At 32.1% G+C, this 23,171-nt stretch overlaps 2 protein-coding genes across 2 annotated transcripts; one reads left to right on the forward strand and one right to left on the reverse strand.

Moving 5' to 3' along the window:
• The first annotated feature begins 1,275 nt into the window (after nt 1–1,275).
• On the forward strand, nt 1,276–10,949 carry LOC129288197 (embryogenesis-associated protein EMB8). The gene is made up of 14 exons (XM_054924684.1): nt 1,276–1,655; nt 1,750–1,839; nt 2,993–3,054; nt 3,335–3,435; nt 3,591–3,680; nt 5,259–5,381; nt 6,199–6,276; nt 7,090–7,175; nt 7,325–7,373; nt 8,665–8,721; nt 8,817–8,947; nt 9,035–9,118; nt 9,976–10,045; nt 10,224–10,949. Exons 1-14 carry the CDS (start codon nt 1,399–1,401, stop codon nt 10,665–10,667), a joined length of 1,722 nt encoding a protein of 573 aa, XP_054780659.1. The 5' UTR covers nt 1,276–1,398; the 3' UTR covers nt 10,668–10,949.
• Nucleotides 10,950–11,718: 769 nt separating this feature from the next.
• On the reverse strand, nt 11,719–21,590 carry LOC129285653 (zinc finger BED domain-containing protein RICESLEEPER 2-like). Its single transcript, XM_054921422.1, has 6 exons — nt 21,520–21,590; nt 14,576–14,633; nt 14,391–14,492; nt 12,703–14,038; nt 11,998–12,591; nt 11,719–11,759 (listed from the first exon to the last, which is right to left on the reverse strand). Exons 1-6 carry the CDS (start codon nt 21,588–21,590, stop codon nt 11,719–11,721), a joined length of 2,202 nt encoding a protein of 733 aa, XP_054777397.1.
• Nucleotides 21,591–23,171: the final 1,581 nt, after the last annotated feature.

Genomic DNA, 23,171 nt, shown 5'->3' on the forward strand with positions numbered 1-23,171 from the left:
AATATTTATTTAATTATGAAATATAGAGAGTTACACATTATATTTATTCTGCATGTTTTGCACGTAAATCCTTTCGATTTAAATTTGGATCAATTTATACATGAAATATGTGAAACGCAACCATTTTGGATATATATCTTTTATTTTTTAATCGAACATAAAAATATTAATAAACATTTATTAGTGTCGTCAATTTATTTTCTAACAAAAAATAATATCAATTTATTAGTTTATTATTGTTTTTTTAACACATATAAATATATGAATAAATGGATGTTTGCTAACATTTATTAATATTATTAGTTTATTAGTTTATTATTCTAATGGGTATTATTGTCTTTTAATATGTTCAAGTTTCTTTTCCATATTCAATTCTTGCATATCAAACAAGATTTATACAAAAATTTCATTTAAATGTTCAGCCATACCAAATAACACTTCTAAAAAAATTTCAATTCCTTTTCCTATTTCAATTGTATTTTTTTTTTCTAATTTCATTTTCTCCAAGATGCTTCTAATGAACCAAATGAGATCCAAAGAGTGATAATATGTTTTTATTTTTTTTTCTCTCACCTTTTTTTCCTACCCAAACAAACGGAGGATAAAGGACTCTTGCCATGGACAGGATTTGTGTATATGACATGAGTTCTGTTCTTTTTAATAATTTTATTAAAAAATATAACTTTTAATTCCTTTAATTTACTTGTATTTTATCATAGATTTTTATATTTTTTAATGTTATAAATTTGTACAAGTTTTTTTAAAATTTTTACACTTTACTCATATAGAATGTTACTCCCTTCGGTTCCATTTATAAGTCTCATTTTAGAAGGTGTATTTGGTCCCATTTATAAGTCATGGTGCGTCTTTTTAGGTAATATTTGAGAGTTATTTTCAAAATTATTCTTCATGAGAGAGAAAAAATAACAGGACATTATTTTTTAGATTTGTTATATAAGGATATGTTTAAAATTTTACTTACTTTTATTTCTTATACTTTTATTGCATTGATATTAATGAGGTTAGTAGAAATAATTTATAAATAGGATCAGAGGAGAAAGCAACAACATAAAATACAAAAAAAAAAGTACAAAATACAAAAAAAAAGTACAAAAATTTACAATAAAATACGAGGAAAGTGCGGAAGTGATGTTTTCCCTGATTTTCTCCAAAAGTTATGGGTGATGAGGTAATCGTTCCTGGCTTTTTGCGTGTGAATGGTACTTGGTTTTCCTCCAGCTGGCCCCACCGCCATCAGGCTTTGTCTTGTTTGATTCATCCGACATGGCTTCGTGAGTTCCGTCACCACACAATTTCCTTTTTCCTCATGACTGAAATCTCTCTCTTCAGCTTCGAATTCCCAATCCAAACTGAAGGAGTTTCAAATCCCTCCTTCTCATGGATTGCGCAACCTTCAATGCCTACCCTTCTGATGCCTACTGCCTTCTGCTCACTGCTCTCTCTTTGATTCCGTTGTGGCATTACTTAATTGCCACCGCCATTGCTTTTATCACATTCCTTTACAATTTCTTGGAGTTTCATTTCGTCGAAGATTTTTTCTCCGGATTAAGAGGCTCTCCCGTGAGTTTAACGTACAACTCTTGCTCTCAAATCTACGAAGGCGTTGTTTCCAAGTGCTCGCTGCTCCATGGAAGGTATGGCTAGCCTTATCTTGATTCGATTTTCTGGGTAACCGAATTTTCGAATTCTCGCTGCTTTTTTGTTGTTGATTGGAATCTAATTATTCAGGTATTTGCCGACGCTCTGGCTTTCAAGCCCTCACGTGCAGACTTGTTTTTTGAATTTTTTCGGAAGGCCCCCCGTTTTCAAGTACAGAAGGTTTCAATTTTACTTTGCTCTCACGTTTACTTTTGTCAATGTGCTCCCGTAAAAAGAGATAGATAATTTAGAGACATCGTGTTTGGCAGATTTATATATGCTGCTCTTGGTAAGGGATACTATATTTGATTCGGAAAGCATTTTCTTGTAGCGTTGGTTTGTCTACATGCTTGTTCTTATTGGTGTAGTGTTAGTAATCTGGAAGAATTTGATAATGCATTACTAAATTAAGTTACTAAACTTCACATTTTCATTTTTTCCCTGGACTATGTTGAGAAACAATGTACTACATCAGATAACCAGTGGTAAGTAGCAACATTTAGAAATGAAAAAAAACAAAGTTTCCAAAAGAAAAGAGTTGTGTTAATGTTTTGCTTGTCATCTTTCTGGTTTGGGATTATGATTTGATTATAATTTTGTGTTTTGCTGTATTAATGTGAGGTATTTTCAGCAGTAGGAGCAAAATTCCCACCCCAAACTGGCATCGCGAATTGAAACTGGATACCCTCCAAAACAGTGTGTGTAAATATATATATATATATATATTTTATATCTTTCTTCATCTCTATTTATATATATATATATATATCTTATATTGTTATATTTATATAGAAATAACATATATTTTTTATTTTGTTACAGTGATTATAAGTATAATGAAACTTAATATTTATAAAAGCATAATATTTATATAATCAGTAATACACATTTTTTACTTAATAAAATTATTTTAAGAAAACTATTATAAATATTAAAAAATTTAAATTAACATTATTTAAAAATATATGTATGTGTATATTAATCTTTAAGAACTGCCCCCCGGGTCTCTTTGCTGGCTCCGTTCCTGGTTGGGAATTAATGTTGTTGATCTCTTGTTGCAGCGTTATATCTTACTGTTGATGACATATGCTCTCTGGTTATTCACCAATACATTGAAAGCAAAGTCATATGGTGTTTAATATGTATCTGACATGCATATCATAATCATATATGACACAACACTTCAAAGCGCATTTAAACATAAATGCTTCTTGCATTGCAGTGGATGTACTGGGTCATATCTTGTATCCATATTAATACCTCTTAGCTTTCTGGTAGAGTCTGGTTAATTTATTCTGTGTTTCATCTAACAATTGCTCTTATTGTCTTACAGACAATTGTATGAAACTTCTGATGGTGGAACCATCGCTTTGGACTGGTTGAGAAGCTCTGATGGTATGTATGAAATATTTAATCATTGAGTGGTGTTCTAATATTGAATGTACATGGTTAATTTGTTTCTACATGGTATATAAACTAATAAGCCCATAGCTTTAGTACTTACATGACTTCAGGTTAATGAATTTCTGACAGTGTCACCATTTTGTTCTTGTCATATGACATGTTATCTCACATTCATTCATTGTGAACTTAATATTACTTTTATTTTAAATGTTAACTTGTAGCATAAGTTTTTATTTTCATCTTACGTATTTTGTATTTTATTGCCTTGCAGTGTCTCATGGTGCTCTCCATGAGGATGATGCTGTTCCTAAAGATGACCCTACTCCTCTTGTTGTAGTAATTCCTGGTCTAACAAGTGACTCGTCATCTGCTGTAAGTGATGTCATCTATCCGTGTTATCATATGAATCCCCTCTCCCATGCTGTTTAAAACTCTCTCTCTCTCTCTCTCTCTCTCTCTCTCTCTGTGTGGTAGAATAGGGTGTTTATTTTATATTATAGTGACACCTTATGGTATTTTGTCTGTAGTATCTCAAACATCTTGCATTCTGTACAGCAAAGGGAGGATGGAATGTAGTGATCAGTAATCACCGAGGACTGGGAGGTGTTTCAATTACGGTTAGTCTTTCTACAAGCTGATAAGTACTGCAGATAATTATAGAAATTGTGTAGTTATATCATATTTTCCCATACAAGTGTTTACAATTATGTTGCAATTGCAATTGCAAGTGTGTGTGTGGGTGTGTGTGTGTTTTCAAAGCAAGGTTCTGTGACGCAATGCAAATGTGATTGATGCATAAGTATACAAAACGGACTGTCGTTTTACCTTTTGTCAAAATTAGTTTTTTTAAATAATATACCAAATGGGGGCACAACTTTTGGATGCAAACAATGATGTTGGCCACCAAAATAAGAAGAAAACAAAATTTATAGATGGATGATATGACTATGGCAACTTATACTAGCCCTCTATAGAAGAAGCCACCCACCCCTTAATCCTGAGATATTGTTGTTGCTTCCCTTCTCAGTCCGGGAATTAAAAAATCTGTACAATGACAATAGAGCTCGAACTAGAATGAATACATGTTAACAAAATTGCAGGAAATTTATGTCTAGCATCCAGTAAACCAGGAAAGAGAGATGCCTTCGTGCCCTTCTTTAAAAGTTTGAAAAAGAATCCGCAAAAGTGAAGTAATACTAGATGGATTGACAAGGCCCGATCAATTAGCTAGTTGAAGCTGGATAGTCTACAGTGAATTTAATCCATTATATATATGTCTATAAGCCATCTACTCATTCCCATGCTTGATATCAGAGATTGAGATCAAGCTAAAATATTAAGAAATCTTGTACAGAAACTTACTGGGCCATCACTGTCTCTTATTCTGATTTGTGGTTTCAGTCTTTCAGAGGTTCTTTAAATCATATTAACACTATTAGAATTGAAGATTAGTGGATAGATTGGTAAGTATCTGTTGTGGAAATCCTCTGATTAGTCATTCACTATAACATAACCTTTTTTTTTTCCATTAATTCCCGTCCTGCATTATGTTGATTCTTTATCCATCATTTTAATGTAGTTTTAATGGCGAGATATGTTCCTTTTCCCCCTGCTTGTTGAAATATATTATTAAAACAAAGTTGTCATTGGAGGACTTGCTCTCTTGCACATATATGCACAAACATATGCAGCCCCTCACTTTTTTAGGTCACTTAACTGGATAAATCTGAATACAGAAGTGCATGCTCTAAGAGGATGGCAGCTCCTAATTATGGTGGCGAGGATGATTATAATAAGAGTTCCAGATCATAAATTATTTATTAATTCTGAACTTATAGATCAAGAAGGTGATGGCCATCTCAAACTATTCTTTATTCTCTGGCTTATTTTCCCAGTTGACTTGTAAGAGTTAGCCTTGGACTATTGATCAGTTTCTAAACAATTTTAAGTAAATTAATGGGTAAATAAATAAAGAAGTACCACCTCCACCAGTGAGAGCGGACATCCCATGTTGATTTTATTTTACTTTTGAACCTCATTGTTTTGTATCTTGTCAGGTCCAAAAATAGGTGAAATAACGAGTGATTATCCTGTAATGCATTTTTTCGTCTATGCTTATTCCTTTGAAGTGGTTTGTTGTAAAAATGCATTTGTTTTTCTTTACTAATGCCATCTCTTTTATTTGAAATTTGAAGTCTGATTGTTTCTACAATGCTGGATGGACTGAGGATGCTCGTGCAGTGATTAAGTATTTACATGAAGAGTACCCCATGGCTCCTCTATTTGTTGTTGGAACTAGTATTGGTGCCAATGTTCTTGTAAGTTTCATAGCTCAAGTCTTTTGTGGTGCTCGTATCCAATGTCTTAACTGCTCATATTTGACTGCGTGTCAAAATTTTGTTTACATACAATCACATCAAGCTTAGTTCGCAACACATTTACTGTAGTGTTTGGAAGATTGCCAATGATTGTGATACCTTTTTCTTTTCTTTTGTGATGGTACCATTTATAGAAGGGAGCTAATAAATTTACAAAAGAAAAAATTGTTTTTACTGACAGATAAAATGACTACTACACTTTCTTCTTTTTTCTGGTTTAGTTCTAGGATTCAACTCATTTTGCTATAGATGAATGATTTATCAGTTCCTCACATGGGAATGCAATCATGTACATATTTCTCGCTTGAATGATTATTATTAATGAATTACCTTTCTCTGACCCTCTACCCTCACCATAAGCAAGTGACAATATGAAAAAAAAAAGATGAAGGAAAATTGCGAAAGATCCTACTGGTTCCTTATCTGCATGCCTACTTTCCTATACTGGCTAGAAAAATCTATTCATATTTTAATCTTATATTGACAGTGAAGATAGCTTTGTAGTAAGTTGTTTGTTCACATAATCATAATAAAATAAAAGAATCCAATACTTCAAATTTTTGATGTTCTATATCCTGCACTGATAAATTTTGACTGCTTTATGTTTATGCTTTAATTTGATCACAATAATTAGGTATAGCCATTGAAGCTTAATTCATTTTCTTCCTTAGCAGCATGCAAATGGGGACCTTTTACATTGTTAATCTGGGCTCTTGTTCTGTCATTGTTAACCTATATAATTCGAATATGCATGCAGGTGAAATATCTTGGTGAGGAAGGTGAAAATATTCCTGTGGCTGGGGCTGTAGCTATTTGCTCTCCTTGGGACCTTTTGGTTAGTCATTTAATTTTGAAAGTAACTGTACCTTAATTTGGCATTTCAAATGGCAAACAATTAGTGTGATATGTGAATTTAGCAAAGCCAGTTAGATTGCTTTCTACAATACATATTTCACATGTCTATTTTTTTTTCTTTCTTTTTTTGAGTGGAACCGTTGAAATCTAATTTTTTTTATATTTCCATTCAAAATTGAATATTTCCAGCTACTTATCTTTTATCCTCCCAATGATCTAGTTTACTTCATAGATAGGTCATCTTCAGATCAAAAGATACAATACTGTTGGTCATGAATATTGCTTTTTAGATGAAAAAGACAGAAAAAGACAGAAAAAGGCTTTTGATAGGTTTCTAAAGACACTGACAATGGATGATAGCTAAATGGACAGAGAATCATCTTATTTCAATCAAGCTTTCTAAAATAATGATTTATTATTGGCAAGATTGCTCTCCTCTCAATTTGGTCCGCCAAAGATAGTCTCTCAATTTAGTCTCTGAAAGACAATTCTTCTCTTAATTGGTTGTGATAGAAGGTAGAAATTTCTTTACACATTTCAATTTAGAAACATATGAAAAAGATAGAAGGCATTTGACGGTTAGAAAGTTCTGGATAAACTTTCAACATGAGTTATATGAAGTTCATCTGTGAAACTCTATTCTGTACTGAATGGTTTGCCTTGAAAGGTTGAGCCTCAGTGGGTTTTATTTCCTTTTTGATATTACTAAATACTGTATGATCAAAATTTATTTTGGCTTTGCTTATTCTTGCACTTCAACTGGAATTTATAGGTTTTGTATTCTTCTTTGCAGATAGGAGACAGATTTATAAGCCGTAGGCTTGTCCAAAAGTTTTATGATAGAGCTCTTGCAATTGGACTTCAAGGCTATGCCAAAATGTATGTCTGTGCCACCTTTACGGTTTAATTTATATTTCTGGTTGATAAACCATTGATTTCGTGTCTAGTTGATAAAATATTATATCTGCAGATGCCAACTCCAATATAATGCGTTTATTTGATATCTTGTGAATAAATCACAACTGCAGGCACCAGCCTCACTTTGCTCGCCTAGCAAATTGGGAAGGAATTGAAAAAGTATCTTTCCTCTCTATAACTACACTGTTTAACTACATCTACTGCATTGTTAGTTTTTATGAGGGAATAAAGTGGTTTGTCGTGTTATTTTTATTATGGATCTGCTAATTGTATGCTGCTCCTGATATCTGATGCATATTTTATGTTGAATTGTTCTCTATTGGTAAAGAAAAATCAAGCTCTTCTTGTGATATTAAGATAAGCTCAATCTGTAATAATATTGAAGTTTTAGGTCACAAAGCTTCAGTTCACAAAACACTCAACTTTGTATTACAGTGGATGCAAGTGTGTTACTTGTACTCTAATAGTAAAGCTGCTATTACATGGATTAAGGGCAGTTATTAGGGAATTGGTCCTGGGTAGTTAAGGGGGGGCTTGGTGCTGTAGGAAACTTATGTGCTCTTCCATTAGTATAAATAGGGGAGGATATGTAGAGGAAAAGGCATGAATGAATCAGTATTTGTGTTATTTTGTTTTCTGGTCTCTCACCACGTAACAGCTGCTATTTTAGTTTTAGATATATCTATTTTATTTGGGTGTCAAGTTTTCGTATTTTCTTGGGGGCATAAATGATTAATGTACCAATTTCTAAGAGCTCAATTTCTTTGACAAACCATCCTAGACTCCTTTTCTATTCAAATTGCATTCATAAGAACCATGTATCTTTGCATAGAAAGCCTAATGCCCAGCAATTCATGTTAACTAAAAAATTATGATAGGTGCCCTAGTGGGATGGGAACCATTTCCCTGAAAAAGTTAACTATTGAGGTGACAAGTCAACCAATTTAAGATTTAAGCACCCTATAAAGCGTCCCATTCTACTCAATGTAGGATTTAGATATCCTATAATACCTTAATCTCCATCAGTCAGTTCTCCTTGAAGAATTGACATCTCGGTAATTACACTCTACCACGCCTCACTCAACTTCCTCATCAATTGAAGTCTTCATTTGGAGTTTTCAACAACCAGTTATAGGTAACCCTCCTCCTCAAGCTAGCTTTTGGAAGAAGATTCCTCATCCGGCATAAGTGTCCATGTCCCCATGTTTGATTTCCATTATCAAGGGTCTAGCAAACAACTAGCACAAATTGGATTCGGTTATTCTATGGCATGCACTCTTGCATGTTTTAGTAGTTGAAGTTTGATTATATGATTTCAGCTAGAAGTAATCGGAATGACTTTTGCCATTTATCAATTATCAATGGCGTATTATCAGTGCTGTATGCATCATGTGATTTTTTTGTATTGGTCAAAACTTAAGTTGATTTACTATACTTTCTGCTTTGGTAGTCACTCTCTATTCGAGATTTTGATGATCATGCAACTCGCATAGTTGGGAAATATGAGGTACTAAAATCTTGCATATGATGCATAATTTTCTTTTTCTAACCTAGTTTTTGCCAACCCTCGTACGTGTAACGTCAAGTTTGTTATGCCCTTAGACTGTTGATACCTACTATAGGCGTTGTAGCAGCTCACTTTATGTACAATCTGTGGCTGTTCCGCTTCTCTGTATTAGTGCCTTAGATGATCCAGTCTGTACCAGAGAAGCCATTCCCTGGGATGAATGCAGGTTTCCTGCTTTTATTGAATTCCTTGTTTCCTATTAATTTGCTTTTTCTTTCGTTGCTTCAGCATCAAATGTAACGTTTTTCTGTAGGGCAAATAAGAATGTTGTGATGGCTACTACAAAGCACGGAGGACATCTGGCCTTCTTTGAGGGAATAACTGCATCTAGCCTGTGGTATATTTTTTTAAAACTTTTTTTTTTGTTTTCTTTTTTCTCCCCTTTTTTACTACTTTGGCCTGAAAGCTAGGCTGTGGTATTTGGCACCTGCATGGGTCTGTTAATTAGCATATTGTTAAATTCAATAATCTCGTTTAATTAGATTTTTTGGAGCTTAAGTATTAACAAAACCCAGAAAAGAAATGCGTTCAGAAATTGTCCATCTTGGTGGGTTCTCTTGCGCGTCTGATCACCAACATGATGTTTGATCCAATAATCTCATTCAACTAGCTTCTTTGGAGATTGGAGCTAAAGTATTGACAAAACGGGGGGGAAAGTATTCAAAAAAATGTTCATTCTTGCTTGGTAAGTTTGGGTAAGATTTAGTACTTCATGGCATAGTTGATTTGAGCAGTGTCTTCGTAATGTCTTGGCCAATAATGGTATAGGGATGAGTTGACTTTAGCCATCAACGAAACTGTTTTTGGCTTTGCTAAGAGATGGGCAAGCACAGGATATCTTGTGTTGATAAGTATACAGAGTAGGCTCTTCTGATAATAAAGAATATCTCCTTAGGTATTGAGAGTAATTGGTAGACTTCTCTTAACTAAATTATTATATATATAAGGGTTGGAATTCAAACCTCCAACCATTTCCTTAAGTGACGAGAGCCTCTCTCACTCATCTCAACTTTGGTTGGTGAAAACAAGTGACATCGGATGATATTTTAGTGCAGTAGAGTAGTATCATTAATGATCTTCTTCTTCTTCTTTTTTTTTTTTTTTAATAATTGCCCGATAGATGGAACTTAATACATCTGTTATCAAGCAACCATTAAGGTAATGAGCCATTGGTCTTGTTTTCCTTTCTTGCAGGTGGGTAAGAGCTGCAAATGAATTTTTTGGTGTGCTACACAATAGCAAATATATGCATGTGCAGAAGGAGGTGAAAATATGCCTACTGATATTTTGTTTGTTTGCTGATAAGTTACAAATGCTTCAATTCTACTATATACCTTTCATATATGTTTGGTAATATGCCCGTTGATAGATTTCGTAGCTATATTCAGATCATTTCTTCCAGCTGAAACCGTTCTGTTCTGCGTAATTAATGAATGTTGCAGATGTCTAAACCACACACGCCATGGGACACACCAATCGACCAGGGCCCATATGTAAATTTTACTGAAAATGGAATGGTCGCAGCATCGAACACGGAACAAACAACACAGAATGAAGAAGAGTCACAAGTAATATCAGCCGATGAGCATCAAACTAGTGAAAAATTCCTGGAAGAACAAGTTGAAGTGCCTAGAACCGATCCAAACCATGGCAATACCCCTAGCGTCGCAGAAACTCCAAGTGTGCAACGTGATGCCATGCCCCTTGATGTAATAGCACCTTTCAGGAGATATTTAGGCCAGTTATCTCGGCAAAATCGATGGTCCATCTGGTTGCTTGTTTATATTGCTATTACCACAAGTTGGCCTCTCTTGGGTTCAGCACTCCGTGTTGTGTTTGGAAAAAAGTTAAAGGGTGTCTTACCAGGTGGATTTCTCAGGAGATGATCTTATATAATTTCACTTCACTTTTTCTTTTTGATGTGGGGGTAGATATATCATATACAGTGCTATATACTGTTTATCTTTGTTTACAATCAGATATTTACCTTCCTAGATTTGCGTAGAATTAGGGAAATAAATAATGTAAGGAAGGGTTACCCTTCAGGACCATATTTAAGATTAAGGACCTTAAATATTAAAATTAGGAGGACTCAAAAGATATCTCTTTCTTTTCAACTATAAGATTAAAATATTTTTATATAATCATGTAAAGCTAAATTTGTTACTGCTCGATCTCAATAGAGTCAAGTGACTTCTATTTACAGGAGTGAGCATCGGTTCCAACGGTTCGGTTCGGTTCTGATTTAAGTGAACCGAAAAAATTGAAATTCATCAAACTATTCAACTGAACCGAATCGAAGGTTTATAAAAACCGAAGTGGAATCGAACCGAAGTTTAGTGGTTCGGTTCGGTTTTTGTATTTCGGTTATTGGGCTTTATATACAACACTTTGGGCCTCATTTTGGCAACATTTTAGGCTTGTTTTTGGAAGCATTTTGGGCTTTTTGTTGACAACATTTTTGGGCCTTTTTTGACAGCATTTTGGACTTATCTAAAAAAGATGTTGATTAACAAATAGTTTAAAACACAAAATCCTAAAGGGGAATCAAGGGATTTTTAAATAGACCTTATAAATGAGGCTGTAAAATCTAGAAATATCAAAAATAAAATAATCAAATTCAGTCATTATAAGTTGAAGAAGCAGAGCAAAAGACACATAATTTATAAATTGATAATTTACCTAATATAAATTCTTAACAATCCAAAATAATCCACCAAACAACAACAATAATCCCTTAAAAAACTGCAAATAAGTTCAAGAGTTTTTACATAATCCAAAATAACTAATTCATTAGATCATCACATGTTGTCAGTTGTCAATGACACAATTTTTGCTCTAGCCTACATTATAAAAGAAAATAGTTAAACATCTGGCCAAAATATTACAAAACTAAAAAAATGAACAAGTTTATTAAAAAACTAACCACCAAAAAGACTAGAAGAAAACAGCAACAAGAACCAACAGTCCACCAGGCACTAGAAGTTAGAAAACTACAAAAACCAACAATAAAACAAAGATCACAACTACATGAACCAATTTTCATGGACAGCAATAATGAAGAATTACCTTAAAGAGTTCAAACTATATCCACTGCTGATTCTAATCCAATTTTTTGAAAATCTACAAATAAATCAATTTAGGAGTTAAATTAAATCATAAACAAATGAATTTTAAAGGTAACATTGCACATACATAACATTATAAAATTTTTACCACTTTCAATCCTTTGAATATCATCTAATTTCTCTTCCACAAGCACAGGAATGGAGTGACGAAGCCAATCTTCAGCACAAATAAGGGCTTGCACAACTTTAGGAGTTAAAGAACTCCTAAATGCATCCAAAACACGTCCTCCAGTGCTGAATGTAGCTTCTGAAGCAACTGTGGATATTAGTATTGTCAAAACATCACTTGCCAACCTTGAAAGAATGGGAAATCTAAGACCATTCAATTTCCACCAGCCCAAGATATCAAAGTTAGGTCTATCTATTTCAATTTTCTCATTCAAATATTTATCAACTTCAGTCCTATTATTTTTTCCACCAAGAGGGTCACTTAAAAATTTTCTCTTTTCTGATTCAAGCAACTTTCTAACCTTCATAGTAGGGTCATCCTCATCACCAAAATCAGCTTGGATTTCATCCATAAGCTGCTCCTTTTCAGATTGCTTAGAGGGAGAGACATGTTCTTTGTATTCATGATATAAAGCAATGAAAACATCCTTCACTTGCTTTGCCAAATTTTCACCTTCATCATTAAACATTTTACAAAGAGCAAATTGAACCCATTCCAACTTATATCGAGGATCTAGAACAGCAGCAATATAAATGAGTTGGTTCATCTTTAAAGGATCTCCTCAATACTTGTCATATTTTTCTTTCATTTTAAAAGCCATTGATGATAGCTCAAAATCATTACACTTTGTCCATTCATCCAAAAGGCGATATATCATGTAAATCTCATAAAACAAGCTATTGGATGTAACATAAAAAGCACCAGACACACACAAGGTCATCTCATAAAAATGACTCAAAAACATCACCATCCTTCTAACATTCCTCCAATCAGCAGCATCAGGCATCCCCTCCCTTTGTTCAAGATCAATGCGAAAGTAAGGGTCTTTGTCCTCAAACCTCTTAAAAGCTGCCTCAAATTTTTGAGCATTCTCCAACATTAAATAAGTAGAGTTCCACCTAGTAGAGACGTCTAGAGTCAAAAGGCTCTTACTTTGAATCTTCTCATCCTCACAACTCTCTTTAAACTTTTTCATCCTAAGGGCAGATTGCCTAACAAACTGAACAGCCTCCCTAACTCTCTTCACAGAACTCCCTATTAATCTCAACCCATCAACAACAATCAAATTTACAATGTGAGCAACACATCTCATGTGTAAAAACTGACACTTCATGATAGAAAAGCCCCAATTAGAAATTTTTTCTTTCAAGTACAATAAAGCAACATCATTAGAAGCAACATTGTCTACCGTAATAGTAAATACTCTATCAATTCCCCATTCAAGCAAACACTTCTCAATTTCTATTCCAATATCCCTCCCCTTGTGACTAGATATTGGAACAAAATTCAAAATCCTCTTAGTCAAATTCCAGTCAGCATCAATAAAATGAGCAGTAATACACATGTAATTGATTCTTTGAATAGAAGTCCAAGTGTCAGTTGTTAGACAAACCCTTTGTTTGTTTCTAATCAAGTGGTCTTTGAATCTAATTTTCTCATCCATGTAAATTTTAAAACAATCACGAGCCACTGTCCATCTAGAAGGAACCTTAAATCTTGGTTGAGCAGCAGCCATAAAGCGTTTAAACCCAAATCCATCAATAAATTTGAAAGAAAGTTCATCAGTTATAACCATGTTTGCCAAAGATTTCCTAATTGCTTCTTGATCAAATTTCCAGTTAGCAAGAATAGAAGCATTATCATCTATACCAAAATTTAAGTGGGTTTGTATGCCTTCTTCAGGAGGAGGCCGTTTCTTACACACACCCATATGATTTTTAAGTGCAGTAGTCCCATTCCTTTTTGGATCACAGAAAAACTCCCTTTCACAATAATTGCACTTACCTTTGGTTTCTCCATGCTCATTAACATATTTATGAAAATGCTCCCAAACTTTAGACCTTGGCTGTATGGCCTTCCTTTTTCTTGAACTCACTTCAGTATTAGATGTTGAAGATGGAGTTAGTGTTTGGCTATTTGGAGTGATAGTTTGTCCTTCACCTTCACGGGAGGCAGACATCTGAACCATTAAACAAAACAAAGCTTGAGACACACTTCTCAAAAGTTAAGTTGGGAGAACTCAGTACAAAATCCTTTACACCATTGTGAAATTTTTCTAAATACAGAGCCCCAGAATTAGGACAGAAGTTAAACCTTTTTAATCACTGAATCAATCAATAAATCTAATTAAAAATCATCAACAGCAAGCCAATCATTTAACTCATCTTTCGAATCCTTACTTTTAGAATGGATAGCCCTGCGCCCGCCACCTCCTTTCTCTGAATTTTCATTCAACTGTGCTAAACCCAGTTGCCCGCCACCTCCTATTATACTATCTTCCCTCTGCTCTTGATCCGGACTTAATTGTTCACGTTCTTCCACCTGACAGTTTCTCTTCTCTTAGAGTTTCTGTAGAAGTGCATCCCTTGCTTCAACAATCTGAACACAGAAAAAAGGAAAACATACACATGAGCCTGCATTTACAAAAACAGAGACATTTTAGAGAAAGAAGAAGAGATCAGCATGAGATGAAGAAATTTGCTAGCTGGAACCATACCTTGCGTCTATAAGTTTCCCTTATCTGAGAAGGGAGATGAAGCCTGAGCTCAGACAAACTGGACTTGAGAAAACGAAAGGAGATGAGCGCTAATCTGAGGCGAAGGGAGATGAACGCTGATCTGAGCTAAGATCGAGAGAATGATGAAGGTTGAGGGAGACGAAGCTTGAGGCGATCTATGGTTCGTGCTTCATGGAGTGGGGCTGAAAGAGAGAAGAGACTCAAAGCCGAGATCGAGAGAGGAGCCGACAAATTGCTGTCTGCAAAGGATCCGACGTCGATTGATCACTGATCGAGTGAGTGCAAGATGGAGATACAGAGTCACAGAGATTGCTATTTGCTAGGGTTCATAAATCGTGAGTCGCGACTGTGTGATGGACTGTAGAGTGGCCGAGTGGGAGACAGAAGCTAAACCTAAATGACTCTGATCTAAGTCTCCAAGAGCAATTGAGCGAGAGCCGAGAAATGACGACTGCGGACTGACGAGTATGGCTGGGCCAAGACTGATAATGGGTCGAGATGAAGAAAGGTGAAGGACAATTATAAAAAATATAATTATAATAATATAATCTTTAAAAAATTTATATGATATTGGTATTTTAAAAAATATAATCTTTAATAATATAAATTAATTATAATATTTATAAATGTATCTGATTAATTTCGGTTACTTCGGTTTATTCGGTTTCATAATCCTCAAACCGAACCGAACCATTCAAACCAAATTATTTTTTTAAAAAAACCGAACCGACCTTTTAAACCGAATAAACCGAACCGAACAGATCAAACGCAATTTGGTTCAATTCGGTTTTCGGTTTCGGTTCGGTTTTGCTCACCCCTATCTATTTATACTACCGTGTTTTAGTATTCTTAGTTCACTTTCACTTCTTGCAATGGAGAATACATTATCAATCCATCAATATTAAAATCATTAATATTTCTTTTTTTCGATTAATTTTTACTACAGTTTGCATGTGATGCATTCCCTACCGAGACAGGTATACTCACCATGGCATTGAGTTATATCGTGAGCATCAGATGATACATTCTTTAGGCTAATCCCAATGACTCAATGAGTTCAAATAATGTTATGTAGGGGTGTGCATGGGACAAGTTGAATTCGGTCAGTAGTCAACCTAGGTCCCAATCTAGTTATGACTACAGGTTAAGTTTTTGAACCCATGCTCTGGTCCAGTGTAGTCTGAGGCCAAGACCGGACTAGGTCAAACTTAATTATTTTGGGTTGGATTGGGTGGTTGGACTTTTTGGTTTTTGTACATTTTATTTTTGTAAATGTTGTTTTTACTTTCTTTGGGTAAGGTGCATTTTTATTTTTAAAATATTTTGTAAAGAATACCCAACACCTTAATATTTTTGTTGAACTAATTTTGTCATTAAAGTTATTAAAACATATCATTTTTGTCCTTTTCATTGAAATTTTAACATTGATTTTAAATATTGACTGTTAGAAAATTTGATAAAAAAAAGGTAAAAATGTTTTGTTTTAACAACTTTAAGGGCAAATTATTTCCACGAAAACACGTTAAGGTGTTAGATGCTCTTTGAGAAATACTTTAAAGATAAAAATGTATCTGTACCTTACTTTTTTTAAAACCACCTACAAACATGGGCTAAATTGAGAAATTCATCGTTTCATAAATATTATATATTAATATGTTGTTAAAATTAAAAAAAATATATTATTGTACTTTCTTTGTTTAAAAATATAAGGTATTTTTAATTAAATTTTACTTCCTAATGAAGTAGTTACCTACTTTCAAACAAATTCTATTTTTTTTATATTTATTTTTATTAAACACTCTATAATAAATATAAAGTCACTATCAATAGGGCACTTTTGAAAAAAAGTAATAATTATACTTCAAAAATTTAAAAATGCTTTACACTTTTTAATATCTAACTTTTCAAAAAATGCCTTACATTTTTGAATGGAGGAGGTATACAGTTTTTTTTTTAATATATTAGAGGCCAAAAGAGCAAAATGACCTTTAAACTAAAGGTTCAGGAGTATTGGATTACTAAATTCATTTTTGTTAAAATGTTTTCTTTAATTTTTGAAAGCGATACAATCTTAGCTTCTACTCTAAAGAAAAATTAATTTTAATTGTTAGTTAATCAGAAAATAATCTAAAAAATTACCAAAAAAGAATCAATAATTTTTTTTGTTATTTTCTATAAATTTTTTGTTCTTTAATGTAATTTTTTTGGTTTTTTTGGTCATTTTTAAGGTATTTTTTGTCATGTTCGGATCAAACTTATTGTTAAAATTAACTTTTATTAATTGCGGGGGTTAAATTATATCATTTTTAAAAGTTTAAGAACACCAAAAATAAATTTAGAATTTCAAACATTCTTGAATTTATAGTTTTAAGATCAATTTGCTCTTTTACCTTATATTATATTAATGAATTATGGAAATTGAAAACTTACATTATCTGTAAACAACACTAGTGTTGTCTTGAATTTGTTGCAATAATTAATTGCATGTAATATATGTTATTTTTTGAAAAAATAGTGAATAAATATAAACCAGTACTATAAAATGCAATACGGTTGACCATGAATAGACCCCTCGTAATTAAAAAATTTATTGAAAAAGGAAATGCTATTGGGTGATTTATTTTTTTTTCGTGGCATAACCATTTGATATTTGATGCGAACAATTCTAACTAATTTGAATTTGAGCATTGTAAAGCCTCGAAGAAAGTGGCTCTTTCAAGTATATTTTTTCCATTTCCATCACTCTAGGGATCAAACTCAAGAACTGATGATTAAAAAAAACTCATATCCATTTGATGTTGGTTAGAAGTGAGATATAACCAATATGGTGCTCCCGGGAGCATTTTATCCTCTGGATCACACTGTCTCATCAACTTGCCCATCTAGCTCTTGCTAGTTGATTTTTTACTCATGAGCTAATATGGAGGTGGAGAATGATAATAATTGTTTTCTTTTTGGAGTATATATCGATACTTTTTTAAAAATATTTTGTTACCAAGATCATGTATTAATGACCCTACTGAACAAAAAAATCACGTATTAGTGGGGATTAGCAAGTGGCTAGTAAAAATCTCAAAAATTGAACTATATTCTGTATTTGAAGATTTAAAAATTAATTTTTTATTGATTAAAAAATATATTTCTATAATTTAAAAACTGAATCGTTCTTCTTTTACCAGAAAATTGAACAATTAAAGCATAGTACTTTAAGAATAAAATGTATTTTTCTTTATTTGCTATAATTACCAAATATATTTTATTCATATTTGATGTTAAATAGTATCAATATGTGAATGTTAAATTATACTATCTCTCTCTCTCTCTCATTTTCCTTTACAAAAATGTACAAGTTATTTTTATTGTTGAAAAATTCTTATTTTAACTTTTAAGAACTTCCCTTTAACATTTTCCTTTACAAAAACGTACTCAAGATGCTCTACCAGTGTCATTTGTAATATAAAACAAAACATAAACAGTTTTCTTAATTAATACTATTGAGGCTTCCTGTCTACTCATAAAGGATTAAAGAAATAAATAAGAAAATGTCTATTATTGACATTTTGAAATTTGTTGCAGCATTATTTCACATGATGTGGTTAAAAGACAGAAAACAATACCTTCGCTGTTTAAACAAAGATAACTAAATAAATTACGAATTTTTCAAACTTGATATTCAATTAACTTAGACAACTTCTTCATTTTTAAAAATTGACATCACACTGGTCTGCATTTTTGAGTTTAATGATGCTGATAATTTCCTCATCATTAATCAATATAATATGTCATTAATAAAATTTAACTTGATCTTTTACACAAATAATAGGTTGTAAAAACTTGAAGTCATCAGTCAAATAGATGAAGTATATTAGGGAAATAATCAATCAATCGATAATAATAAAAAAATCAAATTATGAATTTAAACGTCTGAAGAATTTATTATCAAGTTAACTAAGCTAGCTACATATAATTGAAGTAAAAAAATAGCCATATTCCATGTGGTTCTTCCCTTTAAATTCAACAACATACTTAGGTTTTAAATGTAACTTTCAATTTATAATTAAAATTCTTATTATAATTATATGAATTGATATTTATAATTTAATTTTTAAAATTTTTTCAGATACCAATCTATTATTAATTTAAATGAAAAAAATGCCATATATTCCCGTCCTGAAGTTGCTTAGAGAAGCATGACATGTGAAGGATCAAACGTGCGTTGGGGCGTTTGATTCTGGACAAAAGTTTTTGGTAAGACGAATGACGTCTTTGATATGAGGAATCAAATCAGTGCAAGACAAATGTGACGTCCAAGTAATAATAATAATAACAGTGATAATAGCAACAAATATGAGGTCAAGGAATAGAACTTTCTTTGCCTTTATTTTATACTCTCAATTCCCCCCTCAGAATATTCATCAAAACATCCATTGATTAATTTTTAATTAATTAATTAAAAACAAAGCATAAACCTTTTCCTTAGTATCTCCTTGTTTTCTCAGCCTTTGTCCAATGTGCTTATTGTTAATTAATTAATTAATTATTTTTCGTGGCTTCTTGTATTATATATTCATACATATGTCTTCATCTTTCCTTGATTTAATTATGTTAAATATTATAATGGGTCCAGCTAGCTTTCTTAATCCCTCTTGATCTTTGACCAAATGGATGTAAAGTCATATATATTCTGTTGCAAAGATGCCTGATTTGGTTAATTATTTAATATTAATTAGAGGAATAATTGAGCAAACAATAATAATTAATTAGACGAAGTTGAAAGTTCAAAAGGCATCTCATGACAGTGCCTTGAACTGCCACATTACTATCAGCTTTATTTTATGAATCTTTCACTGTTCCACGTCCATATCAATCCATGCTTTTCAACTATCTCAAGTATTCTTAGTTCCTTCTCATGTTTTTTAATAATTTTTTATGCCACATTTTTTATCTGGTTCATTTATTTTATTGTCTTGAAACCAAATCCTAGCAGTTTATATATAAGAAATAGTAAAAGCGGTCCTGATAAATAGCAAGTATGTGTACAATATAGTGTACTTTTAACAGATAGTGGAACTTAATAGGATGAGATAAGCTTTTATACTCTAAAATTAGTGCATGTGAATAGTTTATCTATTTATGTGATATTAATTCAGTTAAAAAAGGGTAATGAATCCAATTGTATGAACACTTTTGTTATATGTAAAAAGGAAAGGGATCAGGTTCTTTTTCTCATGTAATAACTTCTCATATTCAAAAATGGAAAATAATAAAAATAAAACCATTGATATATACTCTCTTAATTAAAAAATATAAGACATTTTTAACTGAATTTTGCCCTCAATAAAGTAGTTATTTACTTTTAAACTAACCCCATTTTTTTATATTTACTTTTATTAAACACCTTACAATAAATATAAATTTATCATCAATAAGGGTATTTTTGAAAAAAAATAATTCTATCTCAAAAGACTAAAAATACTTTATATTTTTGAACATTTAATTTCTTAAAAAATATTTTATATTTTTAAACAGAGGGAGTATGTGTGTATAATACAAATATATAATTTAAATTTAAATTAAATTAAATGTAAACAATGTAATAGACTTGTTAAATGGTCTCGTGATCTAGTGACATGTAAACTCTCTTGTAAGTGAAGGAGTCACGTATTCGATCTTACTTGTAATTGTAATTTCATATTATTAATGTCTATCCCTCTAATTTTTATATAAAATAGAAGTATGCATCCCCTGAGATTTGTTGAGGGGTTGAAGGCATTAAGTTAAATGTCTTTGGAGATCACAACCCGATTCCCCAAAAAAACTTGGAATATATTTTCTAGGGATCCCTATATATATAATTAATTTTGAGGCATGTTATCCCCTCATTTTAGGGCCAATCAAACTTCCAACTAGAAATATGCTGCCATCTCTGCTCAAACTTCAAAGTAGATCACGTTTAGGATCACAAAGTCAACCAAATGGTTTCATTTCATTAATACTAGAAATTAATGTATTTATTAAATTATACGAACAGTATTTTGGCTGGAATACGAACGACTTTAAAAAATTAGGTAAAATATTAATATTTTAAATTTTTTATATATTTTTAATTATACTCTTATTAAATATCTTATATAAATATTTTAATAATAATTGAAATTTTAATGTATCATTTTTAAAAAATAATATAATAAATAAAGTAGAGGTATATTTAAAAAATAATTACAAAATTATTTAATATCATATGATAATACGGAGGGAGTATCTAACTTCTTTTTTTTTTTTAATTTCTAATATCATATTCATCTAATAGGATGGACTAATCTCCCTCAAAATATATAGGGCAAAAAATAGGTCTTTTTTGACATAGTTTTTTTTTATATATAAAGGTTAAAAATCAAAATTCCCAACGTTACACAAATTTAATTGACAGAAATGGTATCTTTTAAAATGTTAAAAAAAACTAAAATGCATTTTAAGATAAAACAGGACTAAACATGGAAAATAATTATAAAAGATTGAATTAATAATAGTTAATTAAGTCTCCCACAATATATAGTTACATTTGAAATTAAAATTTCTGAAATTATAATTATCTGAATTAATATTTTATTAAAAATATAACTACCATTAATTTAATCTTTTGAATTTGATTATCATTCTCCCATAAAAAAAGTTTTAAAAAAAACTAAAAAAGAGAGAGCCCTAACGGCAGTACCCATACAAAAAAAAAAAAAAAATGCTAAAGAGCAAACGTTGGAGTGCAAAGAATCATAAGATCAGGAAGATCCTCTAAACATGTCGTACGAAAGTTCATGATGACAACCACGAGGCTTAATTAATCATATATAATTAATTAACATTAATCCAAATTAAAGAAAAACTTAATTAAATGACAAAGAAAGAAGACAATGGCTGTGGTGAACCAAATGGTTTGCGTCTTAGGATGAAGACAACCAGCATCTGGGCGCTGCTGCTGTTTCTGCTGCTCTTCCATCATAAATAAATTGTTATTTATTAAATAATTTTAAATAAAAGGTTTCCCGATCCTCAAGAAAAATATATACATGGCCCCATGATTTTACGGATCATGTCATGTGTCTCTCAGTCTCTCACCAATGCCTCTCCCATTAATACTTTTCGTTTCAATCAATCAATTATTCCTTCTTCACTTAGTTTGTTAATTTGCTGCACCATAAAAAATACCAGTAGTGAGCGTGCGTGTTTTCACAAACCCTTCTTTCTTTTCTGTTTCAGAAGAAATTAAAACTAGTCTCTTTGATCTTCATTAATTCACAAAGACATCTTTATAAGCACATATCATCTTGATTTATAACATATAAACGTGTCATCAAAACCACAACGAGAAAGACATGAGATGATTTGCAAAATAATGGCTTCTTGGAAGTTTGTCTTTTATTTTTTATTATTGCGTGCAAGAAATCTTCTTTGAGATAACATGTTTGGTACATGAAAAAAAAAAAAAACGAAAAATGCATCTATCATGTTTCTTTTTAGGTGTATCTCTCTCTCTCTCTGTTTTTTGTTTTTTGGAAAATACTTTTTTGCGTATCAAATATATATTACATAATCAGCATCTCCCAATGATGGCCATAGAAATTTTAAAATGTGAGGGTAACATACATATATACATATATATATGTATGTATTTTATGGGGAGATGATAACTAAGTTAAATTTATGAATTATTTATATAAATTATACATATATGAGCAAAATGAAATTTTTGTGTGGAGGCACTTGCTTTCTGTGTAGCAGAAATGTTCACTATGCTATCAATAGTATTTTTCTGCCAAACTAAATTAACCCGACGGCTGAAAGTTTACTTTCTATGTTACCAGATCAAGACCTTCAAGACAAGGATAAAGTTTGCAAGAATAATGCAATAATGAGAATCTCAATCTTTAAAAACTTGTACTGTTAATTAGGAGATGGGATGATGATGATGATGAATGAGAATCTTCAAGTTACATGAGAAAGAAAGGGTACATGATGTTAATAATGGGAATATTGAAAAAACTATTTGGTGTGTGGACGATGACTTACTTGCTCTACTTCGCTTTCCCTATCTATCAATTTTCTTTTTGATGACTGACACGATTGCTCTCTCTCTCCCCTCTCTCTCTCTCTCTCTCACTCACTCACCTGTTCTCTTGTTTTTCATTCTCTCACGCAATGGGATCTCGCACGCAAAGGCCAAAACACTACATGGATTTGGATGCAACCCTGTTTGTTTCTCGAGAATCCAACCCACAATATTCATTCAATATATATACTTATAATATTCCTCAAGACAAAATTACTAATCCCTCACGTGGGGTTGTCTGACACCTTCCACTACTATTTTTCCTTTGTTTCTTTCTTCTTTTTTCCCTCTCCCGTAGCTCAGATTACCCTACAACACTCCTTCTTCTCCCCCGCCTGACACCATTTTTACCCATCTCATCTCTCTTCTTGTTCTTCGCCTTCTTCATCATCTCTTCATATATCATCACCGCGCGCCTTCTTCATCAACCCTCTTCCTATACGCCTACAATACTATGCTACCTCTATATAC

This window comes from Prosopis cineraria, unplaced genomic scaffold (genome assembly GCF_029017545.1).
Source record: "Prosopis cineraria cultivar Desert tree isolate PC_DT_omini unplaced genomic scaffold, ASM2901754v1 PC1, whole genome shotgun sequence".
Classification (NCBI taxonomy): Eukaryota; Viridiplantae; Streptophyta; class Magnoliopsida; order Fabales; family Fabaceae; genus Prosopis; species Prosopis cineraria.

Excerpts from the sequence above, each read along its gene's own strand:
- LOC129288197 (XM_054924684.1), top strand. The coding sequence starts at position 1,399 with ATGGATTGCGCAACCTTCAATGCCTACCCTTCTGATGCCTACTGCCTT. Across the intron at positions 1,656-1,749 it reads TGCTCGCTGCTCCATGGAAG|GTATTTGCCGACGCTCTGGC; the intron begins GTATGGCTAGCC and ends CTAATTATTCAG. Across the intron at positions 6,277-7,089 it reads GCTCTCCTTGGGACCTTTTG|ATAGGAGACAGATTTATAAG; the intron begins GTTAGTCATTTA and ends TCTTCTTTGCAG.
- LOC129285653 (XM_054921422.1), bottom strand. The coding sequence starts at position 21,590 with ATGGAAGAGCAGCAGAAACAGCAGCAGCGCCCAGATGCTGGTTGTCTT. Across the intron at positions 14,039-14,390 it reads AAACTGTCAGGTGGAAGAAC|ATGTCTGCCTCCCGTGAAGG; the intron begins GTGAACAATTAA and ends TTAATGGTTCAG. Across the intron at positions 11,760-11,997 it reads TATTCAAAGGATTGAAAGTG|TGCCTGGTGGACTGTTGGTT; the intron begins GTAAAAATTTTA and ends TCTAACTTCTAG.